Source organism: Scardinius erythrophthalmus, assembly GCF_964197995.2.
Source record: "Scardinius erythrophthalmus genome assembly, chromosome: 20".
Taxonomy (NCBI): Eukaryota; Metazoa; Chordata; class Actinopteri; order Cypriniformes; family Leuciscidae; genus Scardinius; species Scardinius erythrophthalmus.
In genome coordinates, this window is record NC_138240.1 from 18,610,869 (window position 1) to 18,630,430 (window position 19,562).

Below are 19,562 nucleotides of genomic sequence, written 5' to 3' on the forward strand. Positions count from 1 at the left end.
GTAGTAGTCATCAGTTTGATTGGGGATTCTTATACTAATTAATCATGGAAATTATTGAATAGACATCATAGAGAAATTCAGATGCTGAATTCTTTTGAGGAAGACTAAAGTAGAAATTTAACAGAATGCGTGTGTGGCGCTCTCATCCGTGCAATTACAATGGGAACTAAAGCTTAGACCAGTTGTGTGAGCCAGACTTTGCTACCTCTCTCATCAACGTGGCAAGGACCACTAAAACAGTTTTATAATGAATAATCTAATATTTCACATTGTTTTATGGTTCTTTTATGGTGCTTGTGTCGTTTTTGATGCTAGAAAGCATCAGTCCACATTCATTGTAATGACAAGGGTGAGAAAATGATGACAGATAATTCGTTTTTGACTGAAATATCCCTTTAAGAAACCTGGACATCCTGTAAGCTTCACATACCACAAGATCGAGGTCCTGCATGAGACTGAGGATGACCTCGTAGAGCAGGGGCCGTAGATCCGGCTTGAACTTGACCGAGATCCATTGTCCAATCAGCCAGATCACCCGCCTTCTGATCAACTTGTACCTAAAAAGCAAAATGAGCCAAATCAGCATTCCCTGTGCATTGTGCTGTTAATGGCTTAACATCTTTTAAAAAGCTTCTTTTATCTGAGAAGGTAAGGTTCTGAATAGCAGGTGTAAGACACAATAGGGAGATAATGTCCTGAAATGGTCTTATACTCTACAAATCCTGAATTCAGCAAACCTTAAACAGTTCTCATTTCCATGAATACAGAAAAACTTGCAGGTTTCTGTTCCCGGGAGGACAAATTACATGAGGTTAGTATTCAAAAGGCAAAAACTTTCTTTGCAGTAACTTTATGTTCAGAAAAAAAAGGAAGGAAAGAAAGAAAAGCTGGCACAAGTACAAAATAAAACACTGGGGGCTCATTTATAATAAAAAAAGCATATACTACATGTTCGAAATATTCCTATCATTCTGCTTTATTAAAGTGCAAATAATTTTAAAATCATGCTCACGAGTGATTGAACGCACTCCACCGACAGAATGCCTACAGATCTTACTCAAATGCAAATCACTTCCCGATCAAGATCGTTTACGTACTTGTGGAACATGCATGTGCGCTTGATAATATTTGGAACATACTGTACGTTTTTTCTTGCTATTTTGTTCTGCTCTCTCTTGTCTACTAACACTTTAATAAAATAATTTTCATTTTTGTCCACGACAAAACGCGACTAATGACTGAAGGATGAATTGCAAAGTGTAGGTTAATAACTTTTAAATATTAGTTTGTCGCTTTTACACATTTGTACATCGATTTATGTTTGTCAATAATTCTCACTCTCCTCCTCGCTCCCAAAATGCATGCTAGACATCTTACAGCTGGCTGTTATCTTTTTGGTCTCAGAATAGCTTTATGGATGTGTGCCCATAAATATTATAGATGTTACGAATAAATACAGAGGATATTCAAAATAATAACAGTAATAAAAGTAATAAAAGGGGCAGGGGTGTTCGCTTTTGTAAAGAATCCGCATTCTCCACCAAAAACTAGTCAAAATTTAAATGTTTTTGCAGTATTGGTTCCCAAAAGCAAAGCAGGCATGACTCTGAACCCTGGGGTTCTCTCAGGTCACTAGAGAGAATAAAAGAGAGGCATCATTTCAAGGCTTTATTTGAAGAAAATATCTCTAGAGAAACAGGCTGCGGTGCCAGTGGCGTTGATAAAAAGTAAGTGAGCGTGCCAGGGGTTTAAGCTGCTTTCGTCTGCTTGCCAGTGAGCGACAGAGTAATTAGAGCCAATGGTGATAAAAACTTCAGCATCGCACCCGAAACTACCAATACTAATATCACCAGCACCTCATTACGTTAAATATAAAGGTCACTCCACAGAGAGCAAATATATTAGCCAAGCTGCGAGTTATAATGATTCCACTCTAAGGTAAACATTGTGTTTGCTCAACAAAGCATAAGTTAAATGACATGTAACCAATGATTACTCTCAATGGCAAACAGCGTAGCATATAAACATGCAAATAAAGGTAAACAGGTACACTCAAGTGTAAGGAGTCTCCAGAGACCTCATTTTCCTTTTAAATCATTTTAATTCATTTTTAATAGGAATTTAATATGGAGTTTGGCAACAAGGTTATGAAGTAAATGGATACAGGAAAGAACGAGAGGGGTTGATAGCATGAGGTACAAAAAAATAAGCCATAGACACATATTTCCCTAAAGTTAGGCCGGCATTTAAATAATCTCTAAATTATATTTAAAAAAAATATTAAAATGTATAAAATTTTAATGTAATGTAACTTCCTCATTTACACACACACACACACACACATATATATTTATATTTATGTATATTAATAATAAGATAATAATAATAATAATAGTATTTTGAGCATCAAATCAGCACATTAGAATGATTTCTGAAGGATCATGTGACACTGAAGAGTGAAGACTGAAGTAATGATGCTGAGAATTCAGCTTTGTATCACAGGAATAAATTACAATATATGTAAAAAAACACTGAAATATATTCAAATAGAAAACAGTTTAGAAGTCATAATATTTAACAATATCACTTTTTTTTTATCAAATAAATGCAGCCTTGGTGAGCATAAGAGACTTCTTTTAAAAACATAAAAAATTGTACCGATCCCAAACCTTTTTAACAGCAGGGTGTGTGTGTGTGTGTGTGTGTGTGTGTGTGTGTGTGTGTGTGTGTGTGTGTGTGTGTGTGTGTGTGTGTGTGTGTGTGTGTGTGTGTGTGTGTGTGTGTGTAAAATTCTACTAAATTTAATTTATGTATTCGATTACATTGAAATGACAGCTTGACAACATGAAAAATGAACCCAATTCAGACCTTTGTGTTGCAAATGAAATAATTCCTATAGGAAAAATTATACACACACATCCAGAATAAAATCCCCAGTAGTAGGAAGTTGCTTGTGTTGTTTGTTTGGTAATATGCATCATAAAGTTTGTATGCATGCCTGAAGCAGTGTCTAAAAGTGTTTAATGAATCACCATATGAGCTTCATGCAAGTTTTTGCCAAAGTTCTGATCAATCTTTCAAAAAAATAAATAAAACGTCAATCCCAAAAGGAAAGACTCAAGGGGTTTTCACAGTATGGTCCCCAAGGACACACATTATTACTGTGAAAAACACATTTTACAAATTTAAAAAGAGGACAGAGTTCCTGCCATTGTGCAATTAGTGAAAGAGATTAGTATCAGAGAGCCGTGACTATGTCGCATTGGAAATTTAATTTTGTGATTTAGTTATGACCTCTAGTTGCATACGTTCATGAATGTGCGGGTGCCACAAAATTCAAATTCTGCTATTTAGTATTTGAATCACTTCATAAAAATAAATATATTCTAGTAGGCCTGAAAGGTGCTGACAATAATACTCTGCCTCTATTCACAGAAAATGATTGATTTTAAAGAGGGCTGCTGTCAAGTGGCTGCAGCTCAGACACGTCAAAACAGACCATGGCAGGGGACGTCACTCAAAGGCTGCTGATAACCTCAGTCTTGTCTGTGTCAAAAAGAAGGGTACGGAAGCGAAGCTCTATAAAGGAGACTGAATCTTGTGGGCTGTCTCTCTTAAGTTTGTCATGAACACTTGAGCATTGAAAAGATGAAAGTATCTGAACACTAAGTTGTCATATACAATGACAATTAGGCCTCCAGCAGGGGGACTGGTAATGAAAACATTGTTTCAAGTACATTACTGCTTTCAAATAGCTGAGTCATCATAAATGAGCTGCGTCTCTTACACATATACACAAAACACAGCAACACTTCTTCAATTACATACCTCTAATGAGCAACAAACCATTAAAATTAAGCAAACACGAAGAGAAACAAAGGAACCCAAAACATTTTCACTGTCACTCTTTTGCTAATGTGCATACAGTATTCAGTTTGAGACTGAGCATACAAAGACCTGATATTTATAAGTGAATATCCATGGCAAAGTTTTAGTTGAGCAGTCGGACACCCCGGACTTTGACTATCAGAATAAAATCTAGTTCAATCTGCTATTTATAACCTCATCCCTGTGAATCTCGTGTTTTCTGGTTTTCCACATCTGTACAAACTCACCTTTCTGCCATTCCTGAACATACTAGCTCTATTGATATCCTTGCCAAATATGATACCTCCATTTCCACTGTCCTCGATACTCATGCCCCCCTTCTACGCACACTTCTCCCTGGTTTACTCCTGCACTTCGCAGCTTGAATACTGTTGGCTGTCACCTTGAACACCTCTACAGGAAAACCAGTAAGTGTGCATTTTACTGCTTAGAAAGACCATATTGAGCAATACAAATCTGTGTTAAATACGGCATGCTAGTTCAACCTTCCACCACTGTTAAACCTGGGTATAATTTTCGATTCTTCCCTCTCTTTCTATCCTCATATCTCATCTGACCAAATCCTTTTTCAACCTCTGGAATATTGCTCATTTACATCCTTTCTTAAATATCATGATGCTGAGACCCTAGTAGTTCATGCTTTTTATTACTTCCCGCTTAGACTACTGTAATTCTCTCTTTTTTGGCATAGCCACTACAACACTAAATAAGCTCCAGTATATTCAGAACGTCGCAGCCAGAGGCCTCACACATTCCAAGAAATCCTCCCACATTACTCCTGTTTTACACAGATTACATTGGCTACCCGTTCATTTCTATATTCAATTCAACGTACTCATCACATTCAAAGCCCCCCATGGTCTCACTATTGGTCTTACTATTGTAAAGCAACTTTGAGTTTGTAGAAAGGAGCTATATAAAATAAACTTATTATTATTATTTCATTTAGCCAGACATGACCTGCAGCATAAAGTCTGATCAGGTCTTAAGCCAGAAATTTCCCATCAAGATGTTTTTTTTTTTTAAGTTAAATAATTTTCAAAGTTTTGAACAAAACAGATTATTGGAGTAAGTTTTACAAGAAGTTCAATGTGTTACTAGCCATTTCTTTGTAATTACTTGTGAAACATACTAGCAATTTCTGAGCGATTTTTTTTTTTCATTGCAGACATGCCTCTATAAACTTTAATTCCCGACTAACTTCCTAAAAATTTAGTAGTGCCCATCCAATCCAACTGGAAGTGGTGTATTTTGGTGGCTATGCAAATTTACCACACTGCATAAACAAACATAAGTAATGGGTCAAATCATAACCCTTAGTGTGTGTTTGGGATGAGGTAACATCTGTGACTTAACACTCAACACAGTTTAGTCCCCCAAAGCTAAACTGGCACCACAGCTGCCACACTGAAGCTCTGAGATGAAAAGGTCATTTCATGCTGCTGCGAATCTCACGCTGACCATCATCATCACACATGCTACTGCTCTCAGAGCTCGCCTGCAGTGTGGCTGCTGCAATGTATTTGAAACGCTATAGAGTCTGGCATGTGGCGAGGGTCGCTGAGCACTGGCCTGATTCTCCAGTGCACCAGAGGACACGACCCAGCTAGGACAAAGAAAGGACGCCTGCTTCCAAGAACTCTTAGAGTGGAGGAAGCAAAGATGGATTTTAGTTTGCAAAAGAACGGCAAAAAATCTCTTTCAGGTTCACAAGAGCTGTACGCAAAAACAAACATACAATACAACCAGAGTAGCCTGATTTACCCCAAAAACTACTCTTATGAGCCTGTTTGTGATAGTGAATTAAAAACATACAAGGCGACCAGTGTAGTCTAATTTACATACATACTCTTACAGTATGAGCCAATTCAGATTAGTGGATAAAAAATATACAGCATGACCTGTGTAGAGCAATTCACAAACAAATGACTCTCACAATATGAGCCTTTTCATGTTAATGTATCAAACAAATACAGCACAATCAGTGTAGTCCAATTTATGAACAAATTACTTGTGTACCGGTTCTTTTTAGTTTCTTTTAATGACAATTAAAAAAGACAGGTTACCATTTGAATCAGTATGAAAGACTGCCTTGTATAAATATACAACATTAGTAGAGACTGAATTTCATACATTTGCTAGCAGAACCGATATATCTAAAATATACACACATTAATAGGAAATGCGTCATATGGAATCAAAATCTGAATCTAAGAGTTTGTGAATATGAACATGTACAAATCCATAAATCTGCATCGATACCCAGCCCTTCCACACTTAATGCACTCATTTTACCCCTCAACCAAATTTTTGTTATTTATCATCTAATTTAATTGTGTTATTTACTATGCATCTTTGATTTTTAAAAGCATTTATTGTATTTTTAAAAATACTGGCACATGTGTCTATTTATATGTAGCCTACTCCAGTGTCTTTTATTCAGGAGTCAGGCCTCTCAGCAGCCCGTTGCACTGTCCCCAATGTCCCAGGCCATAATCCATCTATGGGAGGTAATAGTTCACAATGTCCTGCTAAAGGCAGAGAAAGAACATGACAGAGTTTTTGTAAATGGTGAAGACGGATGCAACAGGCTTCTCCAGCCAATCGATCCAGACTTTAGCAACACCTGTCCAGCGTAGCTGCCCTTTTTGACCCCTGAGGCACAAGATCAGCGCTAAGATAATCTGTCTGTCAAGAGTCTCGACTTTGTGACACGGTAGGTCGAAATGAAGTGATGAATCAATGGGAGGGTCTGGAGGGATGCCAGTCAGGAGAAATGAAAGTGCACAAGGTCAAGGAATTTACAGGCGTTTCTCATAACATGTAATGAGGACAAATTACCAAGGTATAATGCATATTGGTAACTTCCTGCTGAATATAAACTAGTCAAATCCCAAAGCTCAAGGCACAGATGGCAGATGTCAGCACCAGGGTTACTCATATGTATCTCTGAAAATCCCTCGGAGGCTTTCTCAGGCACACTGTCTCATCATGACAGTGACAAATATGCCTGATTAAAGAGTGGCAAGCGTACATTTGCTTGCTCTGTCAAGAGACCGCCTCAATGAACATGAAAACACACACATTCGAGTGGTTGACTGATCCCCTCTGGAGCCGCACAAAAGCCCACCGACAAGCACATATTTGCACATACATCGTCTGTAGCAAACTCTCGGGCATGTTAACCGTAAGCTAACGGTTACAAACAAATGTAGAATTTGGAAATGCATGACTTTGTCTCTCTCTTTCCTTAAAGACGCATGAAATCGCTTAAAAAGCGAAGTTTTCTGCCATTTTTTGAAGAATTTTGTATTGAAACTAAGTTTGGTCAGGACACTTTGAAGAATTAATTATACAAATTGATGTAGTGCAGAACGAGTCATCAATATTTTTGTTTCATTTTACAGGAAAAAATGGGTATATCTGCTAAAATTTAATTTTGCTACCATTTATAGATATACTTGCATATACAGTACTGTTCAAAACTTTGGAATCTGTACTATTTTAATGATTTTGAGGTATCTTATGCTTACCAAGGCTGCATTTATTTGATCACAAATACAGAATAAACAGTAATATTGTGAAATATTACAATTACATATTCAAAGGTAATGTATTCCTGTGATGGCAAAGCTGAATGTTTCAGCATCAATCCTCCAGTCTTCAGTGTCACATGATCCTTCAGAAATCATTCTAAAATGTTGATTTGGTGCTCAAGAAACATTTCTTATCATTATCAATGTTGAAAACAGCTGTGCTGCGTAATATTTTTGCGCAAACTGTCCCTTTTTTCAGGATTCTTTGATGAATAGAAAGTTCAAAAGAATTATAGAAAACTTTTGGTAACATTATAAATATCCATCTATTTACCTTTGATCATTTTAATGCATCCTTGCTGAATAAAACTATTAATTTCTTTCAATACATTTTTTTACTGACTGCAAACTTTTAAACGGTGGTGTAGATGACCTCAAAACATCTAAAAGCCACAAAACCAAAGTTTTAATTTCATGGAGTCTTTAAATGTCAACATCAATGTTATGAAATATGCAAATTAAGTTTAAATCCCACTCTTTTCTAACTCAATAGGAGAAAGAAACAGACGTACAAAAGCAAAATGGAAGGAGAAACTGGCGGTCATGGTTTCAAATGCGATCATAATGAGATCTTCCGCAACAGAGGTCTGTTTTTCTTCTCTCTCTCTCTCTCTCTCTCTCTCTCTCTCTCTCTCTAAAGTAATGATGCTTTGTGTAGAGTCACAATCTTCATTACCTCTTTTAATTTTGTATCTGTCCTCCCACAGAACTGTCACCAAAACATAAAAACGACATCAGGCATTGCACAGCAGTGTTGGGGAGTAAATTACAAAAAGTAAAAAACAAACTACATTTCTTAGCAGCACAAAATTATCTTTAAGGAATGAGCTACTTTTCAAAAAACGAATCCCTGCGGCCACTACGTCACTATACTTTGAATGAATATAGTTAAAGGGGACATATCATGCTAAATCCACTTTTTTAGCCCTTAAATGCATTTTGTTGTATATTTGGAGTGTTTAGAAGTACAGAAAATATGAAATTATTCTCTTCAGGTGCTTCGTTGATATCTTTATATTCTGTTTTGGTCATATTTTTCAACCTGTTCCGATTTTTCTGTTATCTATGACGTTTTGTGAACTAATACGTCACAGTATTTGCAGCGGAACTGCCAAATAAGGACATTGACTCCCGGCCCAACACTTCGAGCAATCCGCCATTTCTATTTCTCACTGCAATTTTGTAGTCCAAGCTAAAGGATGCAGAAGTTACGAGAGGGTAAGTTAAAATGTTCGGTTGTTGGATGTAGTAACCCACACACTTCATTACACCGTCTAATGTAGATGAACTGCCGCGCTTGTGTCAGGACACATGTTTAACTGAAAGAACGAGCAGAGAGAGAGAGACCCGGTCGCGCGCGCGCTCACTCTCTCTCTCTTCAGAGCCAGACGAACGTGTAAACAAGACATCACCGTCTCCAAACTAGACGCTGTCTTGCTCTCTCTCCCTCGCACATATTAATCAAAATAAATCGACACGGTGGTAAAAGATCGGAAGACCAAAGTTTCATGTGTAAATACAGTAACACACCATTGCGATACATCCATATGAAGACGTTGTTCTGCAGATTCGTCGTCTTCATTTTCATCTCGCTCCGGCTCTGACTCTGGCTCGAACATGTAAGGCTGGATGGACAAGTCTTCCGTTGTTGACATTTTGTTAATAACGTGTGAATAAAAAGTTTCTGTGCCGCTAGATAATCGTATCTCTGCTATCAAACTACAAAAATGGCTGAACGGGGTGGAGTTGAACCTCTGCAACCTGGAGAGGGGGCGGGGTATGAAGTGTCTCAGTTGTATTTAAAGAGACCGCACCAAAACGGGTTGATTGAGACGCACCTCAGAAAAGGGGTAGAAAAGGGGCCTGTGGAGCTATAATAATGAGGAATTCAGACCCAAGCATTGCAGTTCCGCTTTATATAGACTACAAATGTATGATTTATATGTAAAAAGGAACAATTTAAAAGCATGATATGTCTCCTTTAAGGCGAGACACTACAGGTGAATAGGGTAAAATGTTTAACTAGCAGATATCACCATGAAACTTTCACAGTTGATTACCTACATTAAGATGAGAAAAAAATGTATTACAAGTTTTCTGTAATTTAATGTTCAAATATGCAAATTAGGCAATTTCTAATTAAATATGCACTATTTTGCATATATTTTAAAAAACGAAATCTGAGTATTGGATAAAGCTAGGTTAAAAATGATTTTTTCATTGTGTTCACATATTAGATGGGGAAAAAAATACAGAGGGATTTATGGATATCTACTTTTGTTATCCTGTAAATCAGAAAATACTGTCAATAGCCTTAAAAAAATGATTTTCGCCATGTTTTTTGGAATAAAATGTTATATAAATCAGGCTAGGAATAATATATTTACAAATCCTTCTGTAAATGTCTTCATAATATAACTAGGTACAAGACTGGAAAGTTTGAAGTCTTGTGCAGGACTGCAGGACATCTTGCTTTTAAATAGTTATTACAATAATTGGCCAAATGTATGATATGATCAGAGATACAATCCTCAAAGACACATCTTTTAAAGTGATAATAAATGTAGAATATTGTTAAGTTTGTTTGTTTGTTTGTTTGTTTAACACCATGCCAGCTTATCTGGCTATTTTCTTGGCGAGAAGATTTATGGTAAAACTATATCAGGTTTTTACAATCTATTTTTGCTAAAAAACTGTATTTGATTAAAACATTTCTTCAAGAGTGTTAATGGAGTAAAAAAGGTTTACACAGGGTTAAAACCAGCTCAATCTAATAAACATGCTTCAGGGATAAAGGGTTTTGACAGAAAAAACATGTTGATGGATCTTTTTCTAATATTCATCCTGGAATGGCATATTCGCCAACGGGTATAAACAATCGGTTACACTTTAGTTTAGGGTCCAATTCTCATAATTAACTAACTATTAACTATGATTTTTGCCTCAATAAACTGCTAATTACTGCATATTAATAGTTAGTATGGTAGTTAAGTTTAGGTATTGGGTTGGATTAAGGGATGTGAATATGGTCATGCAGAATAAGGCATGTGCTTTATATGCAGTGTTGGGGGAACTTTTTTTGAAAAGTAATGCATTACAATATTACATTACTCCCTTAAAAAGTAACTAATTGCATTACTCGGTTACTTTTTTAGAAAAGTAATGCGTTACGTTACTTTTGCGTTACTTTTTTTCACCTGGGCAGGGCTTGTTTTTTTATAACACAAAAAGTTATATTTTTGGGCAAATGTAAAGACCCTTTCACACCAAAAGTGAAATAAGCCTAACTGTGCGTTCACACCGAACGCGAACAGCGCGTCAAATTCGCGCCTGCCGCGTCTAGTTATACGCTTGACCACTTTGTGTGCATTCGCGTGTCAAGAGCGAAATTGACGCGCGTAAAATCAAAAGTTTGAATCAAAATTTACGCGCGTCAGAGGCGAAAGTTTCGAAACCTGTTGGCGGTCATCTTTTTTTAGATGTTTATCGAGCATTAGCATTAGCATTAATCGAGAGAGTCACCGCTCGTATATGCTCTGGAGAGCTGAAACAGCAGCGCAGTGGACATCGTCGCTGTTCTTGGGTCCACCAAACCCTCCGGAGGGTTTCAGGGGTTTCACAATTTGCTCCAGGAGGTAGGTTTGGTGGACCTAACGGTGAGGACGCTGACGAGGAAAGCGTAGGCCGTATAAGCCTCGGCCAAGAGTGGTGGTCGCTGCCTGACGAGCCCGCGCTGTACAGCCCGGCGCGAGGTTCACCCTCGCCCGCACCTAATCTGTGATTTATTTTTGTTTTGATAATAAATGGAGCTGCAGCAGCCTTCAAAAATGAAACCTGTCCTGTGATTTTTTTTTATACACTAAATTGTGTTTGTTGTCTTTAAATTAGATTAATAATGTTTTATATAATCTAGAATAGATATGGAATAAATAGCATTCAATACAAAATGAGTATCTCTCATATATTGAAATCGAGTTATGTTTTTATTTGCTTTATTGTGCATTTTAGTCATATTACAAAATAATTTATTGAGGCCAAACATAAAATAACATTATAAACTGTCACTTCACCACGTGACAGCAGCATGCAAGCAGGCTCCTGATTGGTTAACGCGGCGCGAATTGACGCAGAAGTTCAGATTTTTCAACTCGGGCGGCAGACGCGAATTCGCGTCAAACGCGTGAATGCACAAATAGCACTAATAAAATCATTCGCGCGTAACGCGCTTAACGCGGCAGACGCTCAATTCGCGTCATTCGCGCGAACTTGACGCGCGAATGAGGCGAATTCGCGTCTACCGCGCCGCGCGAATGAGGCGAATTCGCGTCTACCGCGCTGCGCTAAACGCCTCATTCGCGCCGCAGGAATTTTTTACGCGCGTAACGCGTCTTTGCATTGACTTAACATTGAAATGACTCGCGCCTGACGCGCTAAACGCGTCCGGTGTGAACGCACCATAAGGCTGAAGGAAATGCAAATTCACACGTGTATAGTAGAGGGCGCAGCTCAAACAAACCTAGCGCTTTGAGTATGTGAAAGGCGCATTATAAATAAAATTATTATTATTATTACTTAATTTACCAATAAAAACTAAAAAATCTATAGTCATTTTTTGCTCATGGTTGAACTGAATCATCGAAGGTTAGAAGCAAGTACATTGGTCAATAAAGTGAGATTAAATGCATAAAAATGTATGTTTTATTTAACATATTTAGTTATTGAATGTTTGCATAGTATTCTGATTCTGCATTTCACTGATTTTATTCATTTTGAGGTATATTTCATCTTTTTTTGTGCAAGTGAGATAAGTAAATGCACGCTCACGTTTAGTCTAGAACTACAATAACCATCATGTTCACACACAACGCCTCTGCACTTCAATTTGTCTTAACATGGGGACAAGAGAGCTGCCAGTCAATAAATGGGAGAACAAAGTATCTTATGCTACTTATTTGAAAAAGTAACTCAGATAATTTGTTTTTTAAAAGTAATGTGTTACTTTACTAGTTACTTGAAAAAGTAATCTGATTACGAAACTCAAGTTACTTGTAATGAGTTACCCCTAACACTATTTATAAGCTCTAGTAATATGCAAGCTAATAGGAAACTACCTAATAGTGAGAATCGGACCCTAAACTAAAGTGTTACCAAACAATCTGGTATCATCGGTTTGAAAATTAATTCTTCTCCCAACATTACAGGGCTGATTTCATGGAGTTTATAAATGGTATATAGATCTCACTCTGTTTGCCATTTGCTATTCATATAGGAACGCATTATTGGTTTTAGATCCATAGGAGGTATTGTTAAATGTAGAAAATCTTGAAGTGTATCTAACTACCTCGAAGGGGTAGTTTGACTAGTTTAACTACTGTAAATTAAGAGCAGTTTGTCAAGTCCTTTTCCCCAGCACTTCTGAACATACTTAAGCACCATTTTTCGAAGCAACCTGTCCAAATCCCTTTTCTTTTTCTTTTCTTTAAATCCAAAGTGTCTTCCTTAACCCTCATGGCCTTCAATGAATATTTCAACACCTTTCTCTCCAGGACATTTATTTTACATATCTGATACCACATATCTTCCAAACTCTCTTGACCTTATCAAGTCCACCGCAGGAGTCTCCGAGAAGAACATTATTTAACCAATCCATCAACTAAATCTGATATAATACTATGAAGGTAAAAGAGTAGCAAAACTCGTGAGCACGTAGATGTGAATTTGAGAACTTGTACAATAAATATTCGTACTTGTACGTGCACATTTACACTCACAGCTCCACTGTGAAAACCTGTAAAATAAAAATCTGAAGTTGAATGTTGAAATTTGCACTCGCAGACAATAGTCACAAAACTGTATTCTGAATTTGAAGCTGCAGACAAGTAGTCACAAATGTTTTGTATTTTTTACACAAATGTGTAAAATGCCATTCACAGAAATACAATGACAGACACAAACTTGTAAGATATATTTGCATTTAATCTTACATTCACATTCGCAGTACAACCTCAATTGTGCACTTGCAACTTCTCAAATCTGTCACTGCAATTTCAAATTTCGCGGCTTGACTTTTGCTACTCTTTTCGTGATATATCAGGTGAAAAACTAACTTGTGCACTTGAAACTCAGTGGCGGCGAGAGAGAAAGGGGGTGGGAGCGGGGGGGTGTTCAAAGGAGTCGTTTTATTGGTTGGCGCCTAGCCAATGAAATGGGAATTCTATTGTACAGTATGCGATGATGTCACGTTTTTCTGTGACTATTGTCTGCAAATGCAAATTTCAACATTGAACTTCAGATTTTTATTTTACAGGTTTTCACATTGGAGCTGTGAGTATAAATGTTCACGTACAAGTATGAATATTTATTGTACAAGTTCTCAAATTCACATTTACATGCTCTTGAGTTTTGCTACTCTTTTACCTTCATATAATACTGCCATTGTAAGGAGGCAGCAAATGTCATTGAGGCACAGTGTAAAGATTATCTAGGCTCCCGTCTGAGAGGTTTATCTAAATCTTGATATATTTGTGCTGTTCTTAAGACTTGAGAAAAAAGTGAAAGATATCAGCTCTTTCCAGGGGTTGTCTGCATTCAGCATTTGATGTTATCCTGCACAATTTTAAACTCCTGAGGCCAAAAATCCCCCCCTAAAATAGAGTTATTAAAATGTGTACACATTTATGTAACCAACCTAGATTTCCAGAAACAATCATAGGAAACAGAAAGAAACTTGAAGGTGCTGGGATTCATCCCAGATTCTTTTTGATAAATTGCCTATCTGAGCCCACAGAGGAGTAATGCAATACCAAAAAAAAAACTTCTGAGAGAAAGCTTTAGTCTTTTATCTGTAGGAGGGTTAGACCCCGTCACTGCACACAGGCGCATCTTTGAATGCACCTGTTGAGTGACATCACTTCCTGGAATAATAGAAGTGAATATCATTTCATCTACAGAAATCAGTGCTTAAGATGTTTAATTTGTTGATGTGAAATGTCATACTGCACAGACATTCCATTATCAAGTGTTCTTTACAAAGGTTTATGAATGTATAAATGGTTTTTAGGAGATTAATGATGTTTATTAGATCATACCTGTTATGGCTGACTTGTAGCTCCCCTAGGAGTTGGTTCTTGAACCACTGATCAAAATCCACATTGTCAAACAATTCATAAGCGGCTAACCCAACGGCGTTGTACACTGCAAAGAGAAGCAATTGATTTTTGCACAAGTTAACATTTAATTTAAAAGTTAAAAACTCGATTTTTGTAGAAAGATGTACACATAGTCCATGTCAGTTTTGCAAATATTTGCATATATAGTGATCTAGTAAAAAAAAATAAAAGTGTTAATAATCTTATCTATCCATATACTGTATATATATATATATATATATATATAATGTATATGCACACCCACTGTAAATATGACTGACTACATGTAATTATTGATCTAGTACAAAATTGTAATATATTTATTATATTATATATTACTTATAACAATTGGAAAGTAAAAAATTATAAATACAAATATTACATAATACATATTCATATCCATCAATGTATCTATTAAGCATATACAATAAACACAACAGTTGACTTTTGTGCTGTAGCAGCTGTACAACCACAATAAATTATACAAAAAAAAATAAATAAATAAAGATTGTATGCTACACTACTTGTGTGCTAACCAGAAAAAAAATATAGGTCTTTAACTTAGACTGACCTTCATGTAAAGAGGTAGCAGAATAATATATAATAATACAGCATATATACGTGTGTATAATAATACTAGATTTAATAATAGTGCAGAATCTAGAGCAATGTTAAATATTTATTCTTCATTTTACATAAAAACATCTCTTTTTTGCTATTTACATTTTTAAAATACTTTTTGACTGCCCTATCTTAAGTCTCAGATGTGATGGTTGTGTATAAGGGTAAATAATGCATGATGGTACCTGCATCCTTCATGAGCATCTGCACTGGGTCCTCAACATTACTGGGGCCTGAGAGAGAGAAAGCAAGCATTGTGATATTTTCCCTCCTCGAAACCTGCACACAATGTGCTTTAGGCCTGCTGGAAACATCTAGGCCTTTACACATCAGTAATAATTGTGACTTAACCACTCTGCAAGCAGTAGTAAAAGCAGCAAAGCATGTAATAAAATAAACAACTAAAACTTTCATCCCATTTCCCTAAGCCAATCACAATTAGCCATTCCAAAGCGACAATGAGGGGGCGACGCTCCTTATTGTCCATGTATAATTAGAACACAGAAAATGCTCAAGAGAAAAACAATGACACTACTAGGAAATTAACTGAGGGATCATTATGAGAATCATCATCGGAATGTGTGTTTTTATAATAACTTCACACTATAATGATACATGATGTGCAAAAAAAACAAAAAAATTGTCATCTCTTTCAATTTAGTAAAACATAGAAATGTAATAATGATAAAAATGTGCCAAACCTAAATTCCATGCCAAAACACTCAACTTTTATATAATATTATTATATAAAATGTCCATAAGAATACCATTTAGCAGTTAGCACATCATCCTAATTTAATCATGTTAGTAAATTTTAATCAACTAATTTACACAGAAAGCTCATTTGAGTCATTCACTAATTAATTAGGGAGCCAGATCAAAAGCAATGAGAGCGTAACGCTTGTCAGATGGTCCTTGTATTTGTCTGAAAGTGCGAGCTTAATTGCTACACATGGCTTTAAGAGGAGCACTAGCGGTGGACACGCTTCAGCTTAGCAGGGTGTGCTTTATAAAGGTGACATTTGCCCTGCAGGGCTATAATCAAAAAAGTCCACATCTAAAGTAGAACCCTGGGTGACTTTGTCAGTTTTTCCCTCACAAAAAAAGTTAGAGAAAATCCCTCATTTGGAAACAAAAAGAGCTTTGAAGAACTGATGGCATGTGTCATTTGGTGTCAACCCAGCCTATCAATCCAGCTAATGTCAGCAGGAAGCCAGAAATGAGAGTCCTTCCATGCTGAAACACTTCAAAAAGAGCTTCTGTAAAAGCCGTGTGGCATTCAAACACATTTTCAGTGCCTACTCTTGTAGCACACATGAACGGCTTTTCAAAATATTTCATGTAAGAAGCGAACATGTTAATTACTATAGATAAAAAGGGACCTGCAGTGTTAACTGGTGATAAATCACCTTGAGTTAATAAAAGAATCCCTTTTCACCATGTTCTCAACTACTCCTGCTCCAGATGTGACATTTCTTTCATTATCACAATATAATGACAGCTCATTTAACCAGTGAGTTTCGTTTGATCAGCGATTCTTTAATCATTGCATGCAAAGCTTTGACTTGTCTAATTTATTGTCTATTATTTATTTATTTATTGACTTGTATAATTTATTTATAAATTATTGTCTGATTTATTTGTGTCCTTGAATGCCAGGAGTCATGAATGAAAATGCTCACTTTTCTCTGTTAATAAATGTAATGAATTTATCCCTGCTGGACAAAAAACAACCAGGTAAAACCAGGTCATAGATGTGTTGAGTTGGTTTAGCTTTCAAAAGCCACTTTAAAATCTTTAAAAAAGAACAGAATAACCAGCTTGGCAAGGTTGGGAAACAAACCAATAAGCTGTTTGTCCAGCAGACATTTAGTTAGGGTTGGAAATCAAGCAGAATTTATTTATTTATCTATCGACCAAATGATTTTCAATAGGCTTGATTCTGGTAATGTTTCTTAGCATCTACATTCATAAACTGATCCAGAGGCAAAACAGCACTAAAATACTCAATCTTTAGTCAGATTCTAGAATGACTCTTATGAACTAGTTCTTTTTAAATACTCAAAATCTCAAACATATTTAATAAACTTCAAAAAAGTTGTAAAACCAGTCTCAAACTCATTATTATCGGTTTAAATCAGTCTGATGACTCACTCACTAAGTGAATCAGTTATCTTGAACCTCAAATCAAATAAATCCAATTAAATAATTAAAACGAATAAAGAAAACTGGCATTGTTTTGTTAATATGCTTATATTTAAGTAAACAGTTATGTCTAATTACACTTAAAGTACTGAAAGAATCAACTTGATTCATTTTTTCGCTATAATTTTCCAACCCTAGATGGAGTTGATGTAATATTCGTCAACACATCAAATAAAACCAACCTTGAAGATTCTGCACCATCTCCAATAGTACTGGTGTCAAAGTTTGACTGTAGTTGTGGAAAATGTCCAAGAAAAGCACTTCCGTGCATGGCTGTAAAGATAGAAAGAAACAAAATGTGAGGGAGCATTCGATGCAGGAACAACATTTCAACACAAACATTTACCCAAAAAGACATGGAAGGCAAACCATCTGGTTTTCTGTGGTATCCATCATTCTTGCCAACATGATCAATAGTGTGCAATGAAGAAGTGGTCAGGGTTCGAGACCTGACTCAGTGGCCTTCAGCATCTAATATTATAGGCAGGGACACTGACCTCCCAGTGGAAACAAGTGTGTCAAGAGAAAAGTGTCACAAAAGTATCACAGGAAAAAAAAAGACTTCATTTTAGATTTTAGCTTCTACCAAGAAATGCTGTATAATTTAATTAAATAAATATATGCACCGGACACAAGCGGCGCAACAAAAGACAATATAAGCCATTATAATGAGCGATGCTGTCTACACTTGATACACCTTCGCTATCTTAACACACAATTATATTTCTAGTTACAATTAATTATTTAAATTAAGCACTGTTTTTTTTCTATCCACAAAACAATCATAACAGACATGTGGCACATTTTTGGGTTGTAACCACCGAGTTGAGATCTGCCAGAAAGATGTGCAACAGTCATATTGCTTATAAATATTTTCATTCAGAGGACAAGAAACATTTAAGCCTAATGCATAATTAAGACATTCCCTTTCAAAATTACCTGAAGGTGAAGTGATTCCACAGCGGTGTCTTTCAGCGAGTAAATTACAAATGTGATGTAAAACATATTTCGCATGAGGTTATAAGTTAAGTCAGCCAATGTCATTTTAAAGCCAGGACATAAAAGCCACATTAAGTAGGCAGCCAGATGTAATGCAAATCAAGTCGCATGAGGGCAGTAACAAATGACCCTGTAGAGTCACGGCCACCCTATGTAAATTCCATAGAAATGAGACAGACCCCTGGTTCCTTTTAACTCGGTCCCTTTGCATTTACTTACACTTCCATTGACCTTGGAATACATCTTTCTGTAAGGCAGTTCACCAAAAGACGTGCAAATGGAAATATTGCATATGCAAAAAGCAGTTTTAGAAATTATAATTATGAAATCAGTCAAACTAAATTTCATAGAGAGAGATCACTTACCCGCAAACTATACTTCCAGGAGTCACCACCTGTCTCTTCCACAGCTGAAGAAAGAAATAACATTAAACACAACTTGTCACAACATATATCATGTACTTTAAATGGATAGTTCACCCAAAAATAAAAACTCAGCCAGTTATTCATCTTCATGTCATTACAAACCCCTATGACTTTGTTGAAAAATGTCCTGTCCACTCTATTCAATATAATAGGACTGAAGGAGGACTGAGGCTGTCAAGCTTCAAAAAGCAAAATCATCCTACTTGTGCACAATATTCCAAGTCATTTAAAACCATATGATAGCTTTGTGACAAACAGAGCAAAATTTTAGTCATCATTCACTGACAATCTTCCACTCCAAAGGCTGTTAACCATTTTGACTGGACCATTGAGTTAATGAGCTGAATTTCAATTAGATAATTTTTATGATTCTTTTATGGTGATTCCTTGTCATTTTAGAGCTTGGCATTCCCAGTCCACATACATTTTCATTATACTGAAAAGAGTAGCCTGTATATTCTTCAAAAACTGTTCCAGTTTGGAATAACACAAAGGTGAGTAAATGATAAGAGAATTTTTGTTATTTTGATGAACTACACTTTCAACCTTCACAACTTATGAAAGATTTTTTTTTTCTATCAATCAGGTAGCCTTTATGAGAAATCATATCCTGGTTCCACACCATGAATGTGGCAGGATTCTCTCCTCCCATGATCCAATTAAAGAGCAGGTCATTAACG

The 19,562-nt window shown here is 36.3% G+C and overlaps 1 protein-coding gene across 1 annotated transcript in view; it reads right to left on the bottom strand.

The window, feature by feature from the left end:
* The window catches only part of ipo11 (importin 11), a 172,617-nt gene that overhangs the window by 98,489 nt on the left and 54,566 nt on the right, over positions 1–19,562 (bottom strand). The window contains exons 12-16 of the mRNA XM_081349379.1: positions 18,823–18,866; positions 17,641–17,731; positions 15,439–15,486; positions 14,573–14,678; positions 431–557 (exon numbers count right to left, since the gene is read on the bottom strand). Of these exons, the coding sequence (XP_081205505.1) occupies positions 431–557; positions 14,573–14,678; positions 15,439–15,486; positions 17,641–17,731; positions 18,823–18,866 (416 nt within the window). The remainder of the gene's footprint in view (positions 1–430; positions 558–14,572; positions 14,679–15,438; positions 15,487–17,640; positions 17,732–18,822; positions 18,867–19,562) is intronic.